The following is a 20882-nucleotide window of genomic DNA, read 5'->3' as shown; positions in this document are numbered from 1 at the left end:
ATTGACTTCTGAATCATACGTATTAAACCTTGATTAATGTATATGTGCATTATAAATTCCAGTTTTCCTATTTATGTATTTCGTCACTAGTTAAGCAGAGCTTATGCTATTGTGGGGGTCTCTTAATCCGCCAAATTTCTTATTAGGTTAATAGGATAATAAATTAATTAAATTTATATTACTTTTGGCCATGACGTGGTTCAAACCCATCGAAAAGAAAGTGCTTCATCCACTCTAGCTATATTAGTCAAGTATACGAATTCTCTCGAATTTGTCCCTATAAATCTTAGTTTTTTAAGATGGAATTATTCGACCAACTGAACAAAAATTAAAGCCACCAATCGCCACATAGGAGTATTCTTCCATATCCACTTAAATAACTTTTAACTATTATTATTATGTTTTAAGAAAGGCAAACAAAAATCTCATGATCTTAGCTTATAAATAGACACCCAAGTCTTTAGTTCTTTCTTATCATCTCACTATAATTCTTGATATTATTCTTCACAACTTATACCTCTAATGGATTATCACACCGAGAAAATATCTAATATATTAACTTGTTTGTGTCTTACGACCCTTTTAATGTTAGCACCGGTGGTTTTATGCACTAGACAACACCGGTTTGATAGCCCTAAGAGGAGCTTGTTGGCCAACGAGCAAGATTTAGTGACAGATTTGCCTGGACAGCCTGATGTGAGTTTCAGACATTATGCCGGTTATGTCCCTGTCGATGAATCCAACGGACGAGCTATGTTTTACTGGTTCTTTGAGGCCATGGATCTCCCCAAAGAGAAACCTCTAGTCCTCTGGCTTAATGGAGGTAACTCAATCTTTTGATATATATATATATATATATATATATATGTATATATGTTCTCCCTCATTTCATTCTGATTGATAACATGTATATATGTTCTCCCTCATTTCATTCTGATTGATAACTGTTCCGCATATTTATTTTCACGACAATTTTTTTTCCTTCCAATGTTTAAACTAATAAAAGCTCTTGCAATACAACCTATAGTGTGAATTTTTTATAGTTTTGATGTTGTCTCATGAAAGAACACATTTAGAATATAATGATATATATATATATATATATATATATATATATATATATATATATATATCCCCGGCGCTAGCTGAAGTGCTTTTGCACCATGTACCATCCAAATTCAATTTTTTGATTTTTATTTTTACTCTATTTATTTAATAAATCTGAATTAAATTAATAAAACTATATATGTTAAATTCTATGTGATGATCATAATGATCAAAGAAAAAACTTTCACACTTAAAGATTATGTTTAAATGAAAAATAAATAGTTTTTGGTGCAATATCAATATATTGAAATCCAAACAGGTAGCTCCAAACACTATATATATATATATATATTTTTGCACCAAAAACTAGTAACTAGAACATCGAATATATAAAAGTAGCTTATTTCGAACTTCAGAACTTTAAGTCTTTAACTCTACTGCAAAAGATCTATTTCTTGGAATGCCCTTTTTTAATTAGGAAGGTACCATATGGAATATGCGAACTTTCGCATACAAGAACCTACGGTCGGAGAAAAAAGTGTATCATGGATAATTTTTGGCGATTTTGCCATCTCAAAGAGACTATAGCAGTCTAGCAAGTTTGGCTCACATTTGTTTTGGATTTTTTTGCTAATCCTCCATTTTTCATATATATAAATTATAAACAACCGTAGATTTTTTTTTTCTTAAAATTAAAATCATTAGGTAAAGAATAAATCATGATGCAGCTATGATCACAATATTCCATTTCTTATAAAATGTATTCATCCTTACACCATACCATACTTACTCTGTATTAAGTATTAACATTTCTTATCTTAGAGATATCTTTTACCCATTCAGCCACCAAATGAAATATTTTACATTCAGTATTAAAAAGTACATATATTATAATTTTTTGTCATTTTTTTTTTTTTTTGGTTATCTTTCCCAGTATTGATTAGAAATTACATTTGAGGGAAAAAAAAAAAGATAAGGAACCTTTTGTTACAATGTGAAAGAAAGAAAGCGTTACACTTTGTTTTTTGGTTAACATACTTTTTTAATTTTAAGTCAAACGAATTAATTAATACTACATACTTCTAAACATAGTAGAAAATAAGAAAATTTAGAGAAAGTATTTAGCTTCTGCCACATGTCTGTCCAAGGTTCATGCATCCTACTGCCGTAGGAATTAAGTGAAAGGAAATAATAAATTTCAGTCCAAAAAAGCAAACAAATCATAGAAATTGGGATTCTTATTATCCTTTCAAAGTTCCTCTTTTTGCCAATATTAGTTAATTCATCTATTTTTAGAATCCTTAATCCAAAAGTTCAACTTCCATTTACGCTTGTAGTTTTCTAATTTCGGGAAGGAATAAAATATTAAGAAGTATCTATGGATAGATTTACTATGCGTCTGGAGTTAAATTCACACTTAGCTTCACACTTTTTATCACAAACACTCAAATTAAGTCTATCTAATTATTACAGGCAACGTATACCAACAAAACACTTCCAGTCTTTACTCGTTTTCTCCGCTAATGAGTGTGAAAACCTCTAAAGTTGAGGTGACGCAATTCCTCGAAGCTTCTTTTTTGATATCTCTCTATTGGTTTCTTATTTATATGCTATTTGTTATCAACTTTGTTACAGCCTGTTAAAAGGCAAACATCACTAATTAGAAGGAGCAAGACCGAACAGCAGGAGGTTAAACCTTGTTTGGTTTCTTCATCATCACCATCGACCAAGTCTCCTAGACCCTCCGTTCGTGAGCCAAAAGACTTCAAGACGTGTTGCTTGGTCGGCGGAAGAAATCAAGAATCGTGCTCATAGAGAAGCGACAAAGGTATCGAGTTCGAGCTGCGGATCAAACAAATGGACAGGCAATTTCATTCTCATGGTTGAGCTTCGAAAAAAGATAATCACATTTAGAACAATCATTGATCTCCCTCCTCTTACCGGTTATCTCTCTATAATCAATATACGTTTGCCCCTTCCGTACGTTTTTTTTTCCTATTTCAGATAATCATAACTTTGACCTAATTTCACAGACTAGTCACCATGAGAATCTTAGCTCTTATATATATTTTCCGAGGTGAAAATGTAAATTTTACATTAACAAATATGAAAATAGCTAGCTATATCTCGTCTCGTATCAATTACAACAAAAAAAAAGGTTTTCCCAAGTTCATAAGCAGTGGTCAAATAGGCAAATCCAGTGAAAATGGATTCCTTGGTGAAAACCACCACTTGATTTGTATAATATGAATGATTTAATTGATTTGTTGTTGTTTGTTTTTTTTTTGGCGGCTATTGCTAGATGGTGATGCGTACGATGAACGATATCCATAGGCTTTGTCCTGAGACCGTTACGAGCTCGCAAATCTTGGATATGAGACGTGCAGAAGTCGATAAGGTTTTATCTCATACAACAATAACTAAATTGTTCTATGAGACTGATTGAAGTTAAGCTCTGACCATGTACAATTGTGTTTTTTGTATTTTGCAAACAGTTGCTTGACAATTTTTACAACGCTTTGAAATTAATTGGAGATTCATGGATGGACGACCACGAGTGGATCGTCAAATCCAAGTATAGGAACAGTAGCATTAGGAAGAATATGTCCGATCGACTTGGTAAAAACATATTCCAAACTCCTATCTATGATTAATGTTCACTCTTGCTCATCATATATAAAAGTTGTTTGTAACACAATCTCTTTGGTTACAGTGGAAAAGGTGATAGCTGCATTAGATGGACTGATTAAGGGGTTGAACGAGAGGCTAGAGATCAGCAATGATGAAATGAAGGAAAAGGCTAGTCCGCGGTGTAAAACATCTAGCGGCGCCAGAACAGAGTCATTGGTAAAGCAACCGACCACGCCAATAAAGGCGTTGAGTCCATCCAGTGAAGTTAAAGACTTTGCAATCTCTGTGTCAAATCTTCCTAGAAATGTGACATTGCAAGCGCTTGTAAAGCTGAGTCCTATTGATGTAAAGCGTCTCGCTATCCAACATCTTTGCCAAAAAGAAGCTCAGGGTAAGAATGGTGAGAGTGTTAAAGAGAACAAGAATGAAACAGACAAGACTGAGAAGATGGAGAAAGCAAAAGAAGCTATTCTTGAGGAACAAGATAGTGTGAAGAATCAGACTGATGATGAAAATTGTTCAAAAGTTTCAGGAAAATCTAAAAAATTTCAGACATCTTTGCCTCCTTCTCCACCTTTACCACCACTTCCAATGGCAGCGGGAAAAGGAGTGGCTGCTCCGCCTCTTCCACCTCCACGGGCTGCACCACCGCCACTTCCAATGGCAGCGGGAAAAGGAGTGGCTGCTCCGCCTCTTCCACCTCCACGGGCTGCACCTCCGCCACTTCCAATGGCAGCGGGAAAAGGAGTGGCTGCTCCGCCTCTTCCACCTCCAGGGGCTGCACCACCGCTGGCTGCCGGAAAAGGACCTGGTTCTCCACCACCACCTCCACCAGGCCCAAGAGGAGTCTTGGGAGGCAAGAAACCAACTAGTAAACTGAAGAGATCAACCCAATTGGGGACTCTCTTTAGATTCCTTAAGGCGAAATTAGAAGGGAAGAATCCTGAAGTAAAATCTCGTGGCGCTCCAGGAGTAAATAAAGGCGGGACTGGAAGTGCTCCAGCCAGTGGCAAGCAAGGAATGGCTGCTGCTCTTGTTGAGATAACAAAGAAGTAATTCACATCTCACTTCATCTATAACCAACAAAACTAGGCAAAAACTCATACTTGATTTATGTTTTATGGCTACACAGGTCTCCTTATTTTCAGAAGATAGAAGAGGATGTTCGAGTATATATGAGTTCAATCAATGAGCTTAAGACAGAGATTACCAAGTTCCAGAATAAGGACATTAGTGAGCTTCAGAAATTACACCATCGTGTTGAATCGGTTCTTGACAAACTGGAAGATGAAAGACAGGTCAGTGAAAACAACATAAGTGATCCATGTCTTCATCATGATCTGATTTTGTGATCACAAGAACGTTTGAACTTTTATATAGGTTCTAGTAAGATGTGAAGGGTTTCCGCATAGTAAACTCGAAGCAATAAGAATGGCTGTTGCATTGTACTCGAAGCTGCAGGGTATAAGCAAAGAGCTAAAGAACTGGAAGATAGAGTCCCCGGCTGACCAACATCTCGACAAGAGTGAAGGTTACTTTGCAAAGGCAAGTCATAGGAAAACTGATTTTGCTATAGTTTCTTCGCCTTTCTTTTTGGCTCTTTCCTTTTCCAGGTAGCTGAACTGATCTAAAAAATAATGATTGAAACAGATCAGAAAAGAGATTGAAGCTCTAGAACGAACCAAAGCAGAAGAGGAAAAGAAGTTCAAGGCCAATAACATCCATTTCGACTTCAGTATCCTTGTTCAGGTTAAGGAATTAACGGTTGATATCTCTTCTGGCTGCATGGAACTGGCATTGAAGGTAAGACTAACCATGAGATCAAAACCTTAGTACTTGCAACACACTTTCTGATCACTTTTTTGAAACCCATTTAACCGAAAGCCTGTCGGTTCAAATCTCACAGGAAAAGCGAGAGGCTTCAAAATGGGCTAAAACACTTTGGAGGGCATTTGAGTTTGCGTTCAGAGTATACAAATTTGCTGGTGGGCACGACGATCGTGCTGATAAGCTTACAAAAGAGGTGGGTAAGGAGATCGAACTGATTCTTGGAAACCAATGACTCGTGACTCCACCACTCCTCTTAACTAACTATATGTCTCAGCCTGAAAACGTCACAAAAGTGTCGAGTCTTGTGTGAGAGTGCTAAAACTAATTAATACAAATATTCATAAAATACAATAATTATTATTTTGCCGAGTTTTTTTACAGCTTCAAGTAATTCCAAAACTCAGACACGCTACGAGATATCAAAACGTAATGACATTTATATACACTATCACCTAACGTAAACAGTTACGACGTTCTTTCCAAGATAGTCGATGTTCACATACATATAACGATGGAACAGATTAGAAGACAAAGGTCGTAGAGCAAACTTGTATATATGATTTAGTCAAGAAAACTACAAAAGAATGGAGTGTAAGAGTAAAGAGTAAAACTGTAAAAGACAACTAAAACAACCCTAAGCCGAGACAGACAGTAAAACTCTAAAAGATAGAACTAACGTACTAATAGTAGCCTTATATCATACATCAACATGATCACCAGAGTTAGTGATCACCCCAAAGCATTCCAAGTGTTTCTTTTCTTGCAGAAGCTGTACACAGAAAATGGAGAATGAATAATTAATTTTCCCTTGGATGAACCCATTTCACGGTAATTTGCAGGATTTAATCACTTCCATCACTGCTTTATGCGTCTCCGGAGGGATCATTTTCAGAGTCATGTGAAATGCCTGAAGAACAAACATAGTACACAATCACTTCAACGGGTTCTCCTAGCCTGAAATCGAATAGCCATAAGGTGTTAAAGAGGCACATACCACAAATCTTTCCAAGACCGGTACAAGAATCCCGAGATTGCGTTTCGGGAGATAGTCCTTGATGGAGTTGCGTATACTTCTACTGCTAGTGGGGTCCAAGAGCATGTTAGTTTCTAGTCGAAGATTAGATGGATTATGACATATATACTGAGATTGAAAACAAAAAGTACCTTTCGGTTGAAAGAAAGGCGAGTAGTAGAGCAGAGTACGCTTCCACAATCATCTTTTCCGCTTCCTTTTCACCTTCTAGAACAGCTTCTTCATCATCCTGAATACAAAAAAAAAAAGAGAGAAAAAAAAACACAGCAGGTTTAATACTAAAAGCCTTTTCTGTGGATCTCGAAGTTCAAATAAACAACAGTGATACGGCTACTCACTAAGGTGAATGTAGTTGTCTCTTCTTTGGCCTCTGCTGATCCTTGATTAGTGAGAAAGATTGAACATAGTAAAGGAATCATTTTCTGTTCACTCTCTTGCAACCCTTCCGGTTTTGTGATAGGAACACTAGCTGAAGCAAGCCGTGATCTACAAAAATATCAGTTGCTTGATTAGAAAACAGATACCAATTCCGCTGTGACTAAAGGTTATAGACAAACGAGTGTGACTAGTTTAACTTGTATTGACTCGACCACATGATGGTGTTAATAGAGTGTGACCGCAATAAAGCAAAATCTAAAACGTTATTGGTAAAAGCTGAGATTTTGTTTGCACCAACCTGTTCACTCCGTCTTTCTCAACCAAATTTACCAGCAATCCCAAGATGGCAACAAGAAATTCTAACTCCTGATCTGTAAGATGTGCGTCTTTCTTCTGATGGGATGATCCCTTCTTTTCCATCTCACTGAAAAGCAGAGATATGGTGAAAGACGGGAAGTGTCTGGCAATTAATTCAGCCATGCTTTCGAGCCCTCTGCACCCACCAACTTGCCGACAACCGACAGCGTTGTCATTTGTTAAGTTCATCAAAACCTGCAAATAGATAATCTTGAACTAAATTTTTGCTACTCCAGCTAAGAGAATTTCGCCACAGATCAGCAAACAGGGTGTTAAAAGACTAAGAAAATTACCTTTACGGCTGTTAAAAGGCAATCAGATAAAAGACATAGACATTCTTCATCAATGTCATTTGTACAAGAAGATGGTTGCAGCGATGTACTGCAGTCTCTGTCACTTGATTCTTCTTGGGAATCCAACCTATGGTTTGATGATTCATCTTGGCTCGAGAACAGCTGATAGAAACTGTCATCTTTACTTTGTTTGTAGCATCCTTTCTTCTTTTGAGCTCTAGAGTGCTTTTGCTTTACGGACACTACTGCCCACTTGGAAGGTTGAGGATCTTCCAAATCAAACGCAAAAGGATCTTCGCTGTCCTCAGGGGATGCAAAACCTCCATTATTTTTACAGCTTGGTTCTTCAGCTTGACTAGTCCTTAAAGTACTTCTGGCAATGCCACTACCCAATGACGCTAATCTCCCTGCAAATGTACCAGAGATGGTGGAACCGACTCTTGTTTTTGACGTAGTAGGCTCATTCCCAGACACACTTGATTGAGACCCCGACATTGATGTTGGTGAGGAATCTAAATGGATTATGGAATGACTTCTTTGGGATACAGTCTTGGAGACAGAGCCAACAGTCGAGCATGTATCTGAACTGATTGTCACAACCTCATTGGCAACTGCAAAAGAGAGAAGCGGCTTAGCATAGAAAAATACAGAGATCAAAGGGGGAATAGAGAGAGTGAGAGGAGACAGACTCATTTGTGGCTATAAGAATAATTTACCTTTCCGATCTGCTCCCAAGATAGAATCACAATTATCACCATTTGAATTGTGAGGATTCACATTGTTCCTATTCGGACTTGGAAAGCCTCCACGTAGGTGAAGACCTGGCCATCAGTCCAACCAGAAATCAGGATAAGCGAAGATAGACCGAGCGGAAGTCATAATGTGTAACAATTCAAAACAAGACATGGTATCAATTGCAAACCTGAAAGCATCTTAATGACACTTATCGTGAGCTCTGTGAAAGACATTTTGGATTCATGAGAGCCCAAACATTTCTTAAATCCGAGCAAATGATTCTGAAACACACAATTAGCATTAGAGTTATATTATAATAGGCATTGAGTTATATATACTGCAACTTGATAACAGTTGATTAACGTCTGAATCTCAAGAATATTGTCATGAATCTAGAAACCAATATACTATAAGATACCTGGTTGTCTGTGCTGAGGAACGTAGCATTTTCCATGATTTTCAGACATTTCAGAAGCAACATTAAACTCTGTTTATGCAGATTATCTTTCTTTTCCTGGACGGAAAGTGCGTCATTTTCCACCCAGCGCTGCATATATCATCTGTATTAGATTCTTTCAATAGATATAAAATAATGCAATTGTAAACTGCCAGTAATGAATGAAGATAATCACGACAAAGGAGAGTATACATGAAACTGCCAACAATAGAAGTGTCTTATTTTATTGCAAATTTGTCAAAAAAAACTTATTCTGAGTTTAAACAAAGTCATTTACCACTGCAAATACGGTCAACAAGTAATCTATCTTTCAATATACAATATAAAAGAAAGTACATTCACTTAAACAACTTTCAGCAGTAAATTGGACTTAAACAAAGAATAGATCCTGTAAATACCTATACAATTACAAAATTAACAACCTAAGATGCTTTATACAAGTTATCGTAGACTACAATTTCTATCTTATCATAAAAGATACTAATGCAGATGAAAAGAACATACAGGTTCACACCTCCATAATAGCGTGGCAATCCATAACCACCTCAAGGACTGCATCAAGTCCTCCTAGTTCTCGCAGTTTCTCCTTGAAATTCCCTCCGGTCTTTTTCACAGAACCAGAAGTATCTGCATGAGGGGAAATGAACTAAATTACTGACAATAAACAAAAGATCACAATATTATCACCTTAGAATCTACGCTAATAGGAAATCAAAATAAATTACTGGAGAGGACAGGAACTTTTAAGCAAAATAAATCTAACTATATCTAAGACGATCCCGAAATAGTTAGCTAGTCATTAGTTCCAACAGAAGAGGCAAAACTTTTAAATACCATCAAAAGAAATTTTGGATAAGCACGCCCTCTCCATGGCCAACAAAGCTACCCATTTCGTACTTAGCTCAGGCCTCGTTGTTTCATTATTACAGCCATCATTCATTTTCATTTCTTTGCAATTAACAAGAAGTTCCTGAACTCTTGAAAGTATATCACTGGAGCTTGGATCATTTATTTTCGCTGGATCCCTTGCTGCATCAACATCTTTAAGTAATGACAAGAGCTTAAATCCTATATTGCGTGGCTTCCCTTGGGTGCTAGTGACAACCACAGGTTTCAACAACTTTATCAGAAACCTGATACACTCGGGTGACTCCATAAAGTGCTCGTCTTGACCCTGGAGTCATGAAAATGAACTGGTAAATTTATTTACGGAGAATATGAAAAGGTGAATGAGAAACAAAAAAAATATAAAGCAGTAGCATCTGCAAGTCACTTACATCAGCAGTTAGCACAAAGAAAAGAGTGGCTGCGGCAAGATTGCTTGGTATGTCATCAAGGCTAAGAACCAATATCGCATCAATTATGGATTGGGAAATCCTGAAACAATAAGCTCCCACAAAATTAGGTAATCTTATCGTCAGAGTTCATGATACTCAGCATCCATTTAGGACTTCTCATGGACCCAACCAACGAATCAATTAATAGGACAAACAAAAAATGGTGTGGATCATAACACAAACCCTAATGCTCCAATCCACCACAACCTAGAAATACTCAAAAGTTCTCAACACTAACATGCCCTAATCGTCTTCAGACAATCATAAAGACTAAATCCATCACAAATCTGATTCACGCAAGAAGCAAACTTCAAACATTGTCGGCATCGAAGAATTTGTAAACAAATCGTGCCCTAAATCCAGAAGACCGAAAAATAATGAAAAACCCAAAACTCAAACAGATCCTTTACACAAAACCCACATACCAATTAAGAGAATTTCTCAAAAATCAAACCCCAGAGATCGAAAAAAAACCCTAAGAAAAGAGGGCTAAGTAAGGGCGTGTGTATGTATACCCCTGAGCTCTCAAGGAGCGACGCTGATGTTGAGATGCGCAAATCGAGAGCAAAGAAGACAAGCTAGCTCTTCTGATCCTCAGCTGTTGTCCTTTCCTCAACCCATCAAGCGCAAAGTTAACCTCATCCTCATGCTCCATCAGCTCACCAAACTCCTGAGCCTCGAGCAAAGTTGAAGTAAAACCGAAAGCCTCACCGTTCCTCACTCTCTTCGCCGCCCTCCGTACGCCTCCTCCTCCTCCGTTCTGTGGATAATCATCTCGGAAATTTGACCTTGAGGAAGAATGCCAAAGAGAGGAAGACTCTTGACTGGAGAAAGGAAGAAGAGAGTAATCTATAGGTTCGATGTCCGGCGACGAAGACGAAGAGAGATACTCTGTCTGCGAAACGGTGTCGTTGAGAGTGTCGGATAAGGTCCTCGGAATACCCGGCTTACGGCGGCCGTAGGTTCGCTCCATCATCGCCGAGACGAGTCGTTGAATTTTGCAATTTTTGGGGTCGATTTTTTTTAGGTGAGGAATCGAAAACAAAGGGGTATTTCGGGAATAAAAGACAAAATACAAAAGTACGCTCGTAATAAGATCTGTAGCTCTCTGAATGAAGAAGAGAGCTGCTAACGTGATTGGCCGTTACTTTTACTAACCTTTTTAATAAAATGTTTTAAAATTTAATTAACTAACGTTACGTTATTATGGGAAGAAAAAAAAACATTTTTGACACTTTGGGACTTCAAATTGCATAATTACACAATGAACATGATGATACAGTATACACAATACTTTTTATGATTTTTTTAGGTTCAGACGTTCAGTACTTCAGTTTATCCTCCTTGGTTTAAATGGTTAAACAGATCGAGTTGAATTCTGATTTGGGCTTGATAGATTTTTTTTTTTTTTTTTTTTTTTGACAACGGGCTTGATAGATTTATAAGTATAAAAACAATAAAATGGTTAAAAATTATCAAATCAATTGAAATTCATATAAAATATGAAGGGTGTAAATTTATAATTCTAACAGTTATGAAAATAGAATTATTATTGAAATACATCATATTTTGCTGATGATGGAAAGTTCATAATTTATGCAATTATATCATATTTTACCATCTATATTATTAAATAATTTATATTAGGGCAATTGACAAAAATAACACTATTTTAAATTTTTCTTCCACAATTAGCACATATTTTTAAATGTTCCAAAACTAGCACAAAATTATATCTTATTAAAAAATATTAATAAAATTAAAACAGTGTCGAAGTGACATTGCATCTACCGCATGTTCTCTCTCACTCTTCCTTTTCTCTGATTCCAAACCTAACCGATGATGGTGTTCCACTGATGAACCAATCAGATCTGAATCGAAGATAAGATAAGAGATCGGTTGAGAGAGAAAACTGAGAAATAAGAGAAAAGAATATCTTCATGCATCTCTAATGGAAAATTTGAAGTCGAATCTGAGGTTACAGAAGAAGAGAAGGAAGAAACGGTATATTAGGAAGAAGAAGAAGATAACTCCAGTGGTGGTCATATTAGAAAGAGCTGAACAATAATTAATTGTGATTAAACGTGATTGTTCTGGGTACAAAAGACAATCATATTTGATTGAGAAACAAAGACAAATACATGAGGATCTGTTGAAGAGTAGAAGGAAAGCAGTTAGATTTTGATTGGAGCTTTTGTTTCTTGTTGCAGAATTTATCTTTTTGATACTCTAATGAGATTTTTGCTGGTGAAATTAGAGACTACAATATGTGTACAAAGCTATTTGGGGTCAATGAAGATGAAAAGAGTATAAGTGATTCAGAAGAAGGAGAACAAAAAAACATGATGTGAACCTTCCTGAATCTATTTTCTGGTATATGGATTTCATTTGTCTTTGTGCAGATGCAACTCGAGTCTTGGTAGAATCCTTCTATTGATCATGCAACTTGAAAAATGAGCACCCAACACTCCTTGATAATTTAGGAAGAAATACACGAAATTCAGGAAATATTTCTTAAAATTCAGGATGACATTCATAAAAAGTTAGGATTTGAGAATATTGCGAATAATGCCATGAACAGTAACATTGTTTCTCTCCAATGCCACTTACCCATTTCTCTTCTCCCGCCTGCCACAAAGAGATTGTGATAATACTATTATGCCCTTCTCCATTCTTTCTATCCAATATTCTCGAAATTTAATAGTGAAGAAAAATAAAGAGATCTCGACTGGTCTTCCTCGTTCTCTTCGTTTTCTTCTCACAAAATCAGAGATCTCGACAAGTCCTCCTCGTTCTCTTCTCACAAAATCAGAGATCTCGACTGGAAGTGATGAATTTCATTATCCAGACCCTTTGTCGGGCCAATGCTCCTCCTTTGCCTTCAGCCACCGCGAGGGGGGGGAGTTCCAGAATTGCGTTCCGATCTGCAGCCACCCGACGCTTGGTATGATTTTAACTGAAACTGATCTTAATCGTTTTTTCCTCTTGTTTTCTTCTATTTACCCTAACTTTTATTGTTTCAGTCATGACTTGGACTTACTAGATGTCGATATTATTAAGGGAGATCTTACGAACGCCGCTGGACAGAGGTAAATCTGTTGTCCATCCACCATCACTTGTCCTCTGCGTTATTTGGTTTTTGATGGTTGTTATGTTGGAAAACTGTTAGGGTAGACGAAGCATAATTGCGATGTCCATCCGTATTTACTCGAATTAAACGTCAACCAAAAAAAACGTTTTCCACTAATATTGTCTATCACCACGACCCATTCTATTGTCTACACATATCGTGTATGCCTAGAAGAGCCTAGATAGACCATATTTTGTTATTTACTCATCTTGTTGTCCACCAAACATGTCCGTCTAGTCATAAGGCACATCATATTGTCTACCAATAATGTGTTAGACTTGAAGAGCCTTGATAGACCAATTTAGTTGTCTATCCATTCTGTTGTCCACTTATATTATGTATTACTAGAAAAGACTAGATAGACCAATTTTAGTTGTTTACTCATTTTGTTGTCCACCATGTGAGAACTGAGAATGAGCTTCTCCTTCCGAAGTGATTTAAATGTGGAGGAGCTTATCGCCGTAAAACAGTTCTGAACTGAATTGAAAGAGTTTGAAAGTTTGAATTTGTATTGCTATTTTCCGGAAAATATTCTTGGATCCTTTACAAGTGACACCCCCCTTACATATTTATATCGACCCATTTATTACCCAATTAATGCAGAATTAATAGGACGCGATCCGCGCAGCCTAATTAATCCTCTTGAATGCGGGAATCTTTGACCGGGCCCGAGCTGCGAGCTGACGAGCACGAAACATCTCCGCGCTCCCTTCCTTTCTCCAGGCCTGATGGGCCGATCAATAATACCCTCTTGGCCCATTAGGCAAGCCCGACCTAGGCCCTCTTGCCTATTGCCCGAGATGACAGATCGTGGGTACAACAGTTGCCCCCCAAGTCTCCCGAGCTGAACAGTTCGGGAGACTTTTAACCTTCAAGCGATCAACTTCGGGAAACTGAATATTCCCCATATCCCCACGATTTGATCGTGATAATGATGGGATTTGCCTTCCCGAACAAGCCTCGGGGCCCACTAGGTGGCGTGTTGGTTATAAGAGAGAAAGAAAACGGTGTGAGACCTTTCACTTCCCCAGGTAATCACTGCTTCCTTGTTCCGTGTATAAAGGTAAACTCGACTTCTCTCTCACCCTTATTTTTCAATCGTGCTTTTCTGTTCTTAGACTCTCTCTCTTTTCCCTGTGAACTTCTTTACTTTCGCCGGAAAGTTCTTCAACTTCCTTTTTCTTCTCACACTAATCGCTCGAAGAGTATGTCTCCTCCGAAATCTTCGTCGGGTAAAACCGCGAAACCCCTGATTACGGGCGTTTACGGCCCTCACCCACCGTTAATTCTCTCGGCGGAGAATATAGCCGAGTTTAGAGGGTCCACTGGGATTCCACCGGAGATTGAAATTAAATTCCCGGGGGCTCACGAATCACCGAAAAATCCTCCCCCAGGGTATTGCTGCGCGTTTGAGATATTCTTCTCTGCGTGCGGTCTGTCGTTTCCTCTCCCCGAACTTATCGTGAAGATGATGTTCGAACTGGGCTTCGCTCTCCCCCAGATGTGCCCGAACTTCGTCCGAAGCGTCATGTGTCTTCAAACTCTGGGGGAGGAGTTCGACTACAAACTATCCCTAGCCGACTTTCTTCAAGTGTACACGGTGAAGACTGGTCGGACCAAGGGAACGCTCTATGTAAGTCCGCTTTCCGGACTGAAGGTCTTTGACGACCTTCCCGAGAAGGATGAGAAGTGGCGGAAGTCGTATTTTTTCTTCCCGGTCAACGAGCTCACCTTCGGCCACCTCGCAAGTTCACACATATTAAGGTGGACTTCGAAAATTGGTAGAACGGTGCTCTTAGCCAGGTGTCCTTAATATACTATTTTCCTTTCTGTTACTTACTCCTTGTCGTTCTTGTCCCAGATCACTTCGAGCGCGGATTGCTTTGCCCTACATTTGTTGAGTTCTTCTCGAGGTTTTGCAGCCAGGGTCAGATCGCCTGGGACTCCTTTTCGTGCGAAAGGATTAGAGAATCCACAGCGCGGCTCAGGAGTCGTTCCCTCGTTTGCTCCGACCCCATAAGCGTTTCGGAGATGAATTACAGAGAGGAACGGGCTTGCCGAATAGCCGAGAAGGAGGCGAAGTTGAACATGGCGGCAGCGCTCGCTGAGGGCAAAGCTCGCCCCCTACTGGTTCTTCCGAGCTGCCTGCGGGGGCCTCCGAACCTCTGCCCAGTTCGTCCGAGCCTGCCGTAATTGTTGTAGCTGATTCCAGTGACGAGCCGCGGGAGGTTATAACTCCCCCCGCCGAGGTCAGTTCCCAGCGGGCGGACTCATCCAAAAAGAGGAAGGAACCTGAGACTTCCTCGCCTCTTCGCGAGAAGAGCCGAGCTTGGACTGGTTCGTCAGGAGACGAGCGAAGTAAGTCCAGCTCGAAAGATAGGGGTCCTTCCTCAGAGAGGAGATCTAAGGAGTCCGGGGATTCCTCTGGCAGGCCGCCTTCAAAGGAACGTCGTTCCTCCCCCCGAGGTAATGATAACTCGAGGTTTTTTGTTTGTTGGGTCTCGGGGACCAAGTAGAATGACATCGTTCGTCCATTTCAGTTCCCCCTGCGTCCCCAGCTGATCTGATGAGGAGTTACACTCGGCCAGGAGTTCGGGTTCCGGCGTTTGCGGACATGTCCGAACTCAACCGTTCGAACTTCCTCCGCTTCGCGGACAAGATTGGCGAGGTTAGTGACACATGCTTCCTCAGCTTTTTTTTTTTTTTAATTATTTACCACCTTCGCCGTTTTTAACGAACTGCGATTTCCCAGCTAATGATCGAGTTCAACTCCTCGGTAGCGTCTTATGAAGATCAGCTCTTTGCCTCTCCTTCATCTTCCTAGGTGGGCCTTCTCCGGGAAAAGATTGCTGACCTGGAAGCCCAGGTGAAGGAGTATGCCAGACTAGAGGCCGAGAACGCTGCTACCATGGAGAAAGCCGAACAAATCCGGGCTCGGATGAAGAGAGCCGAGGTACAGGTGCTCGACCTCGGAATTGCCAACGAGGACCTTCGAGACAAGCTAAAGAAGGCGGGGGACCTTTACTACGAGGCCGCAGAGGATGCGAAGGCAGCAAGGAGTAGGTTGCACGAGATCGAACTCCGTAATCAGCTACTCGAGGCTGGCAACAGCTGCGAGATTGAGAGGGTGCGAAGGGAGGACAGGCAGGCAATGAGGCAGACTCTCCGTCCTCTGGTCGAGGAGGTGAAGGTCACCTTCGAAGAGAGGGAGAAGCTAGCCCCGCTTCAGATCCGAGCTGCCGAGATCAGGGCTAACCGGATGCTGGTCGAAGAGATCTCTAGGGGCGAGATCCAAGATATGGAGGCCGAGCTCGGACTCCGGATGCTGGTCGAAGCTGACGAGAATGTTTCTAAGGTAACTCCCCGTGAACTCGACCTCGCTGCATTCTCAAACCTTTTGGCGGATACGCCCGATCTCTTATGCAACGAGCACCCGCTTAGCGTCACAATCGATGAGTCCGGCACTAACCTCGGGCAACTCTCGAATCAGGGGATGGACGACTATCTGGCGACCACCAGGTCGGAAGGGGAGCTAGCGGAGATGGGCTTGGCCCTTTCCGAGGCGGCGTCTGATCCTGCCCCTCCAAATCAATAGTTCCTATTCTGGGGTTGTCTTGGCACGAGTTGCCCCCCTGTTTTGTAGTACTTATTTTTAGACTTGCTTCGGAGTGTTTTGGTCATGGTGACCGCTCCGTATGAACTATTTGTTTTTTTGTTGTGTCATCTTTTGTTTAATGTGAACTAAATTTCCATAATCTTTTGTTTGAAAAGATGGTACGAGCAGAAATGAACGCGAAGTGAGAACTTCGGTTAAATAGTTCGAAAAAATGACATCCCAACTTTTATAAGTAGAGCTGGGTACGAAGTGATTACTTCGGTTTAGATAAGAATTTTGCAAAACTGAGCTTTGGCTTTAAGTAAAGCGGAAGACGAAGTGAGGACTTTGGTTTAGAGTTTTCGCAATATTTAGCTTTAAAGTAAAGCTGAGTACGAAGTGAGAACTTCGGTTTTAGGCTTGCGAAGTTGGACTTCGGCTTAATATGATAGATGCGAAGTCAGACTTCGGCTTTCTTTTTTAACGAACCATTATTAATAAAAAAGTTTAAGAAAACTTTAAATTTTATTAATATGGATAGCTGGACCCGAAGTGGGCTGCCTACGTACCCTTATCGGGATCAAGCCAAATCGTAGTTCGATACAAATAAATTAGCTGTGAAAGAGTTTAAGGTGTAAAGAATTCCAAGACCTCGGGACTGGCTTCCCTTCTGAATCCTCGAGCTGATAGACTCCATTTCGGACTTCGCGAGTAATTTTGTATGGTCCTTCCCAGTTAATTCCCAGCTTTCCTGCATTGAGCTCCTCGGTATTCTCGTAGACTTTCCGGAGGACTAGGTCGCCAACTGCTAAGGGTCTACCTCGGATTTTGGAGTTATAGTACCGAGCTACTGCGTTCTGGTAATTCTAGATCCGAACCAAGGCCTGATCCCGACGCTCGTTGATTGTATCGAGAGTATCCTGTAGGAATTCCTCATTCTCTTCAGGTCGAGGTGGATTTAGCGAAGTACGGACTCCGAGTACTTCTATATCTGCTGGGACTACGGCATCAACTCCGTAAACCAGGGAAAAAGGTGTCTCATTAGTGGCCCGCCGAGGTGTTGTTCGGATCGCCCAAAGGACGCCCTGAAGTTCGTCCGGCCAACGCCCCTTACGAGCATCGAGCCGTTTCTTCAAGTTGGCAAGTATGACCTTATTCATCGCCTCGGCTTGCCCATTACCTTGCGGGTAACAAGGAGTTGACTTATTAAGTCGAATTTTCCACTTCCCGCAGAACTCCTCGAACTTCGAGGAGATGAACTGTGAGCCATTTTCCGTGATGATTTCACATGGGACACCGTAGCGGTAGATTATGCTCTTAAGCACGAACTGTTCCACTTCGTCACTTGTTACTTTCGCATAGGCTGCCGCTTCTACCCACTTGGAGAAATAGTCGGTAAGAGCGAGCACGTACTGGAGTCCTCCTGGTCCTCGATGTAATGGACCGATGATATCCATAGACCACCTCATGAATGGGTATGGTGCAGACACCGAAGACAGGAGCTCGGTAGGTTGATGAATTGACGGGGCGTGCTTCTGACACTTCTCACAAGTTCGAGAATATTTTTCGTAGTCCGTGATCATGGTAGGCCAGAAGTAACCTTGCCGTTTGATTTTGAAAGCCAGAGTCCGACCTCCGGAATGATTCCCATTGGGACCGTCGTGAACAGCTCGCATTAGCATCGCGGGCTCTCTACCAGCCACGCAAGTTAGATAAGGACCAGCTACACTTCGGCGTAGAAGTATTCCGTTGTGAACGCAGTACCGCGCACTGATGACCTTAAGTTTCCTAGCTGCCCACTTGTCGGCTGGGAGTTCCCCTTTTTCCAAGTAAGCCCAGATCGGGCTCCGCCAGTCATCTGCCCCCAGCTGTTAGAACTCGTGCCGCTCGAAGTGACATGTGGGATAACAGCTTGATTGTCAGCTGGTGAGCTCGATGACTCCGGAGTTGAATTCGCGCCGAGCTCGGCTACAGGTGGGTGAACTTCCACTGGAGTAGACAAGACAGGGTCCGGATCCTCCGAGGGTAAAGAGTCTGCAGCCGTCTTACGAGCTGCTTCCTCAGCGGCCAACGCTTTTTTCATTGCTCGGGTGACGACGTGTGTGCTCTCCAGCCGGATGCTTGGAAACTGGATGACTTCGACGGGGATGATCCTTGTCGTCGCAGGATCCGAAGTGGATGCCAGAGATGCTAAGGCGTCCGCAGCGGAGTTCTCACTTCGTGGAATCTTAGTGATTTCGAACTCCTCGAACTTGGCGACTAACTCCCGAGCTGTGGACAGATAAGCCTCCATACGGCCATCCTTTGTTTCGTACTCCCCCAAAAACTGGTTGGTGACCAGCTGCGAATCGCAAAAAGCTCGAAGTTTTCGGACACCAATCCCCACTGTGAGGCGTAAGCCGGCAAGGAAAGATTCATACTCGGCTTCGTTGTTGGACGCACTAAAAGCCAAGCGAAACGATTGCTCGATCACTTCGCCTGTAGGAGAAGTGAGGCGGACCCCAACTCCTGCCCCCGATTTGGAAGAAGCACCATCAACATACAACGTCCATGGAGCTTCGACGTTGTCGCTAGCCGAAGAGGCTAGTGGGAGTTCGATCAAGAAATCAGCCAGCACTTGTGACTTTGCACAGGTTCGAGTCCGGAACTCGATGTCATATTCGCTCAACTCGACAGACTATTTAGCTAGCCGTCTAGATTGGCTCGGACTATGTAATACCGTCCGAAGTGGCTGCGTTGTCAGGATAATGATTGTATGGGACTGGAAGTAAGGCCGCAGCTTTCTTGCCGAAGTGACCACTGCTAGGGCCAATTTCTCCATCATAGGGTACCTGGACTGCACCCCAGTAAATGACTTGCTGATATAGAAAATTGGTCGCTGCTCCCCCCTTTCCTCACGAACCAAGAGTCCGCTGACTGCACTGTCCGAAACGGCTACGTAAAGAAAGAGCGGCTCACCGAACTTGGGCTTAGCCAATACCGGTGGTTCGGACAGATAGGCTTTGAGCTGAGCGAACGCTTCTTCGCACTTTGCGTCCCATAAGAAGTTTTTTCCCCCTTTCCGTAACAGCTGGTAAAAAGGGAGGCACTTGTCCGTAGACCGGGAAATGAAGCGGTTGAGAGCTGCGATCCGTCCGTTAAGGCGTTGCACTTCGCGCAAGGTCCTAGGAGAACTCATAGACAGGAAAGCGTTAATCTGCCTCGGGTTTGCTTCAATTCCTCTTTCTGTGACGATATACCCCAGAAATTCCCCTGATGGGACCGCAAAGGTGCACTTCGTGGGGTTAAGCTTCAGGATGTCGAAGCAGACTGTCAGATCAGCGAGATGCGAGCTGGCTTCCATTGATTTCACCAGCATATCATCGATGTAGACTTCCATGGTCTTCCCGAGTTGATGCTCAAACATTCGATTTACCAGCCTCTGGTAAGTTGCTCCCGCATTTTTAATCCAAAAGGCATCACCTTGTAGCAGTAGATTCCGCGGTCCGTAATGAACACAGTCTTTTCCTGGTCGTCCGGGTTCATAAGGATTTGGTTGTAGCCAGAGAAAGCATCCATGAAAGACATCAGCTCGTGACCCGAAGTGGACTCAATAAACCGGTCGATATACGGAAGTGGAAAGCTGTCTTTGGGGCACGCCTTATTCAGGTCGGTAAAATCAACGCAGACTCGTGACTTTCCATTCTTCTTTTTGACTACCACTGTGTTTGCGAGCCACTCAGGGTATTTTACTTCGCGTATCTGTCCTGCCTTCAGTAAGCGTTCAACCTCTTTGTTAACGATGTCAGCTCGCTCACGGCCTAGCTTCCTTCGTTTCTGCTTTACAGGTCGGAAAGTAGGGTCCACATTCAGCTCGTGGGAGATAACTTCTGGACTAATGCCGAGCATCTCGTCTACGGACCACGCGAAGGTGGCCATTCTTTCTTTTAGGAAGGTTATCAGACTGGCGCGGAGCTCGCTATCCAATCCTACTCCGATCTTGATTTCCTGATCCGGGAACTTGTCATTGATGAAAATGGACTCAGTGAGGTCACCTTTTAGCTGCTTCCGAACTGGATT

At 41.5% G+C, this 20882-nt stretch overlaps 4 protein-coding genes across 9 annotated transcripts; 2 read left to right on the top strand and 2 right to left on the bottom strand.

Annotated features, from left to right (window-relative positions):
* Positions 1-473: 473 nt before the first annotated feature.
* Positions 474-5880, top strand: LOC109125145 (uncharacterized protein At4g04980-like). 5 transcript variants are annotated; one of them, XM_087496279.1, is made up of 10 exons: positions 474-823; positions 2521-2597; positions 2683-2875; positions 3350-3445; positions 3543-3666; positions 3761-4730; positions 4811-4976; positions 5059-5223; positions 5329-5481; positions 5585-5880. In XM_087496279.1, the coding sequence occupies exons 4-10, from the start codon at positions 3350-3352 to the stop codon at positions 5738-5740; spliced, it is 1830 nt and encodes a 609-aa protein (XP_087352405.1). In that variant the 5' UTR covers positions 474-823; positions 2521-2597; positions 2683-2875; the 3' UTR covers positions 5741-5880. The 5 variants fall into 5 exon arrangements, with proteins under 5 accessions (XP_087352405.1, XP_087352404.1, XP_087352406.1 ...); XM_087496278.1 differs by lacking the exon at positions 2521-2597 and having other exon boundaries at positions 608-823; positions 2683-2990; XM_087496280.1 differs by lacking the exon at positions 2521-2597 and having other exon boundaries at positions 651-823.
* A 161-nt stretch (positions 5881-6041) lies between these two features.
* On the bottom strand, positions 6042-11206 carry LOC104755338 (wings apart-like protein 1). 2 transcript variants are annotated; one of them, XM_087496276.1, is made up of 13 exons: positions 10614-11206; positions 10039-10138; positions 9596-9935; positions 9276-9388; positions 8723-8851; positions 8492-8585; positions 8286-8390; positions 7570-8180; positions 7218-7471; positions 6880-7027; positions 6673-6770; positions 6503-6584; positions 6042-6415 (listed from the first exon to the last, which is right to left on the bottom strand). In XM_087496276.1, the coding sequence occupies exons 1-13, from the start codon at positions 11072-11074 to the stop codon at positions 6332-6334; spliced, it is 2619 nt and encodes an 872-aa protein (XP_087352402.1). In that variant the 5' UTR covers positions 11075-11206; the 3' UTR covers positions 6042-6331. The 2 variants fall into 2 exon arrangements, with proteins under 2 accessions (XP_087352402.1, XP_087352403.1); XM_087496277.1 differs by having other exon boundaries at positions 9266-9388; positions 10614-11205.
* Positions 11207-14159: 2953 nt separating this feature from the next.
* Positions 14160-16823, top strand: LOC109129864 (uncharacterized). Its single transcript, XM_019238842.2, has 6 exons — positions 14160-14259; positions 14347-14976; positions 15090-15338; positions 15431-15694; positions 15769-15896; positions 16053-16823. The coding sequence occupies exons 1-6, from the start codon at positions 14160-14162 to the stop codon at positions 16821-16823; spliced, it is 2142 nt and encodes a 713-aa protein (XP_019094387.2).
* Positions 16824-18546: 1723 nt separating this feature from the next.
* LOC147923323 (uncharacterized) lies at positions 18547-20202 on the bottom strand. Its single transcript, XM_087495242.1, has 2 exons — positions 19543-20202; positions 18547-19446 (listed from the first exon to the last, which is right to left on the bottom strand). Exons 1-2 carry the CDS (start codon positions 20200-20202, stop codon positions 18547-18549), a joined length of 1560 nt encoding a protein of 519 aa, XP_087351368.1.
* Positions 20203-20882: the final 680 nt, after the last annotated feature.

This window comes from Camelina sativa, chromosome 17 (genome assembly GCF_030686135.1).
Source record: "Camelina sativa cultivar CO46 ecotype springtype chromosome 17, ASM3068613v1".
NCBI lineage: Eukaryota > Viridiplantae > Streptophyta > Magnoliopsida > Brassicales > Brassicaceae > Camelina > Camelina sativa.
This window is presented reverse-complemented; position numbering and strand designations above follow the sequence as displayed.

Excerpts from the sequence above, each read along its gene's own strand:
- LOC109125145 (XM_019239661.2), top strand. The coding sequence starts at position 2,927 with ATGGTTGAGCTTCGAAAAAAGATAATCACATTTAGAACAATCATTGAT. Across the intron at positions 4,977-5,058 it reads AACTGGAAGATGAAAGACAG|GTTCTAGTAAGATGTGAAGG; the intron begins GTCAGTGAAAAC and ends ACTTTTATATAG. Across the intron at positions 5,224-5,328 it reads GTGAAGGTTACTTTGCAAAG|ATCAGAAAAGAGATTGAAGC; the intron begins GCAAGTCATAGG and ends TGATTGAAACAG.
- LOC104755338 (XM_087496276.1), bottom strand. The coding sequence starts at position 11,074 with ATGATGGAGCGAACCTACGGCCGCCGTAAGCCGGGTATTCCGAGGACC. Across the intron at positions 7,028-7,217 it reads GAGAAAGACGGAGTGAACAG|ATCACGGCTTGCTTCAGCTA; the intron begins GTTGGTGCAAAC and ends ATATTTTTGTAG. Across the intron at positions 6,585-6,672 it reads GCCTTTCTTTCAACCGAAAG|TAGAAGTATACGCAACTCCA; the intron begins GTACTTTTTGTT and ends CCCCACTAGCAG.
- LOC109129864 (XM_019238842.2), top strand. The coding sequence starts at position 14,160 with ATGATGGGATTTGCCTTCCCGAACAAGCCTCGGGGCCCACTAGGTGGC. Across the intron at positions 14,977-15,089 it reads CACCTTCGGCCACCTCGCAA|ATCACTTCGAGCGCGGATTG; the intron begins GTTCACACATAT and ends TTCTTGTCCCAG. Across the intron at positions 15,695-15,768 it reads ACGTCGTTCCTCCCCCCGAG|TTCCCCCTGCGTCCCCAGCT; the intron begins GTAATGATAACT and ends CGTCCATTTCAG.
- LOC147923323 (XM_087495242.1), bottom strand. The coding sequence starts at position 20,202 with ATGGAAGTCTACATCGATGATATGCTGGTGAAATCAATGGAAGCCAGC. Across the intron at positions 19,447-19,542 it reads CAACGCAGCCACTTCGGACG|TCACAAGTGCTGGCTGATTT; the intron begins GTATTACATAGT and ends ACCTGTGCAAAG.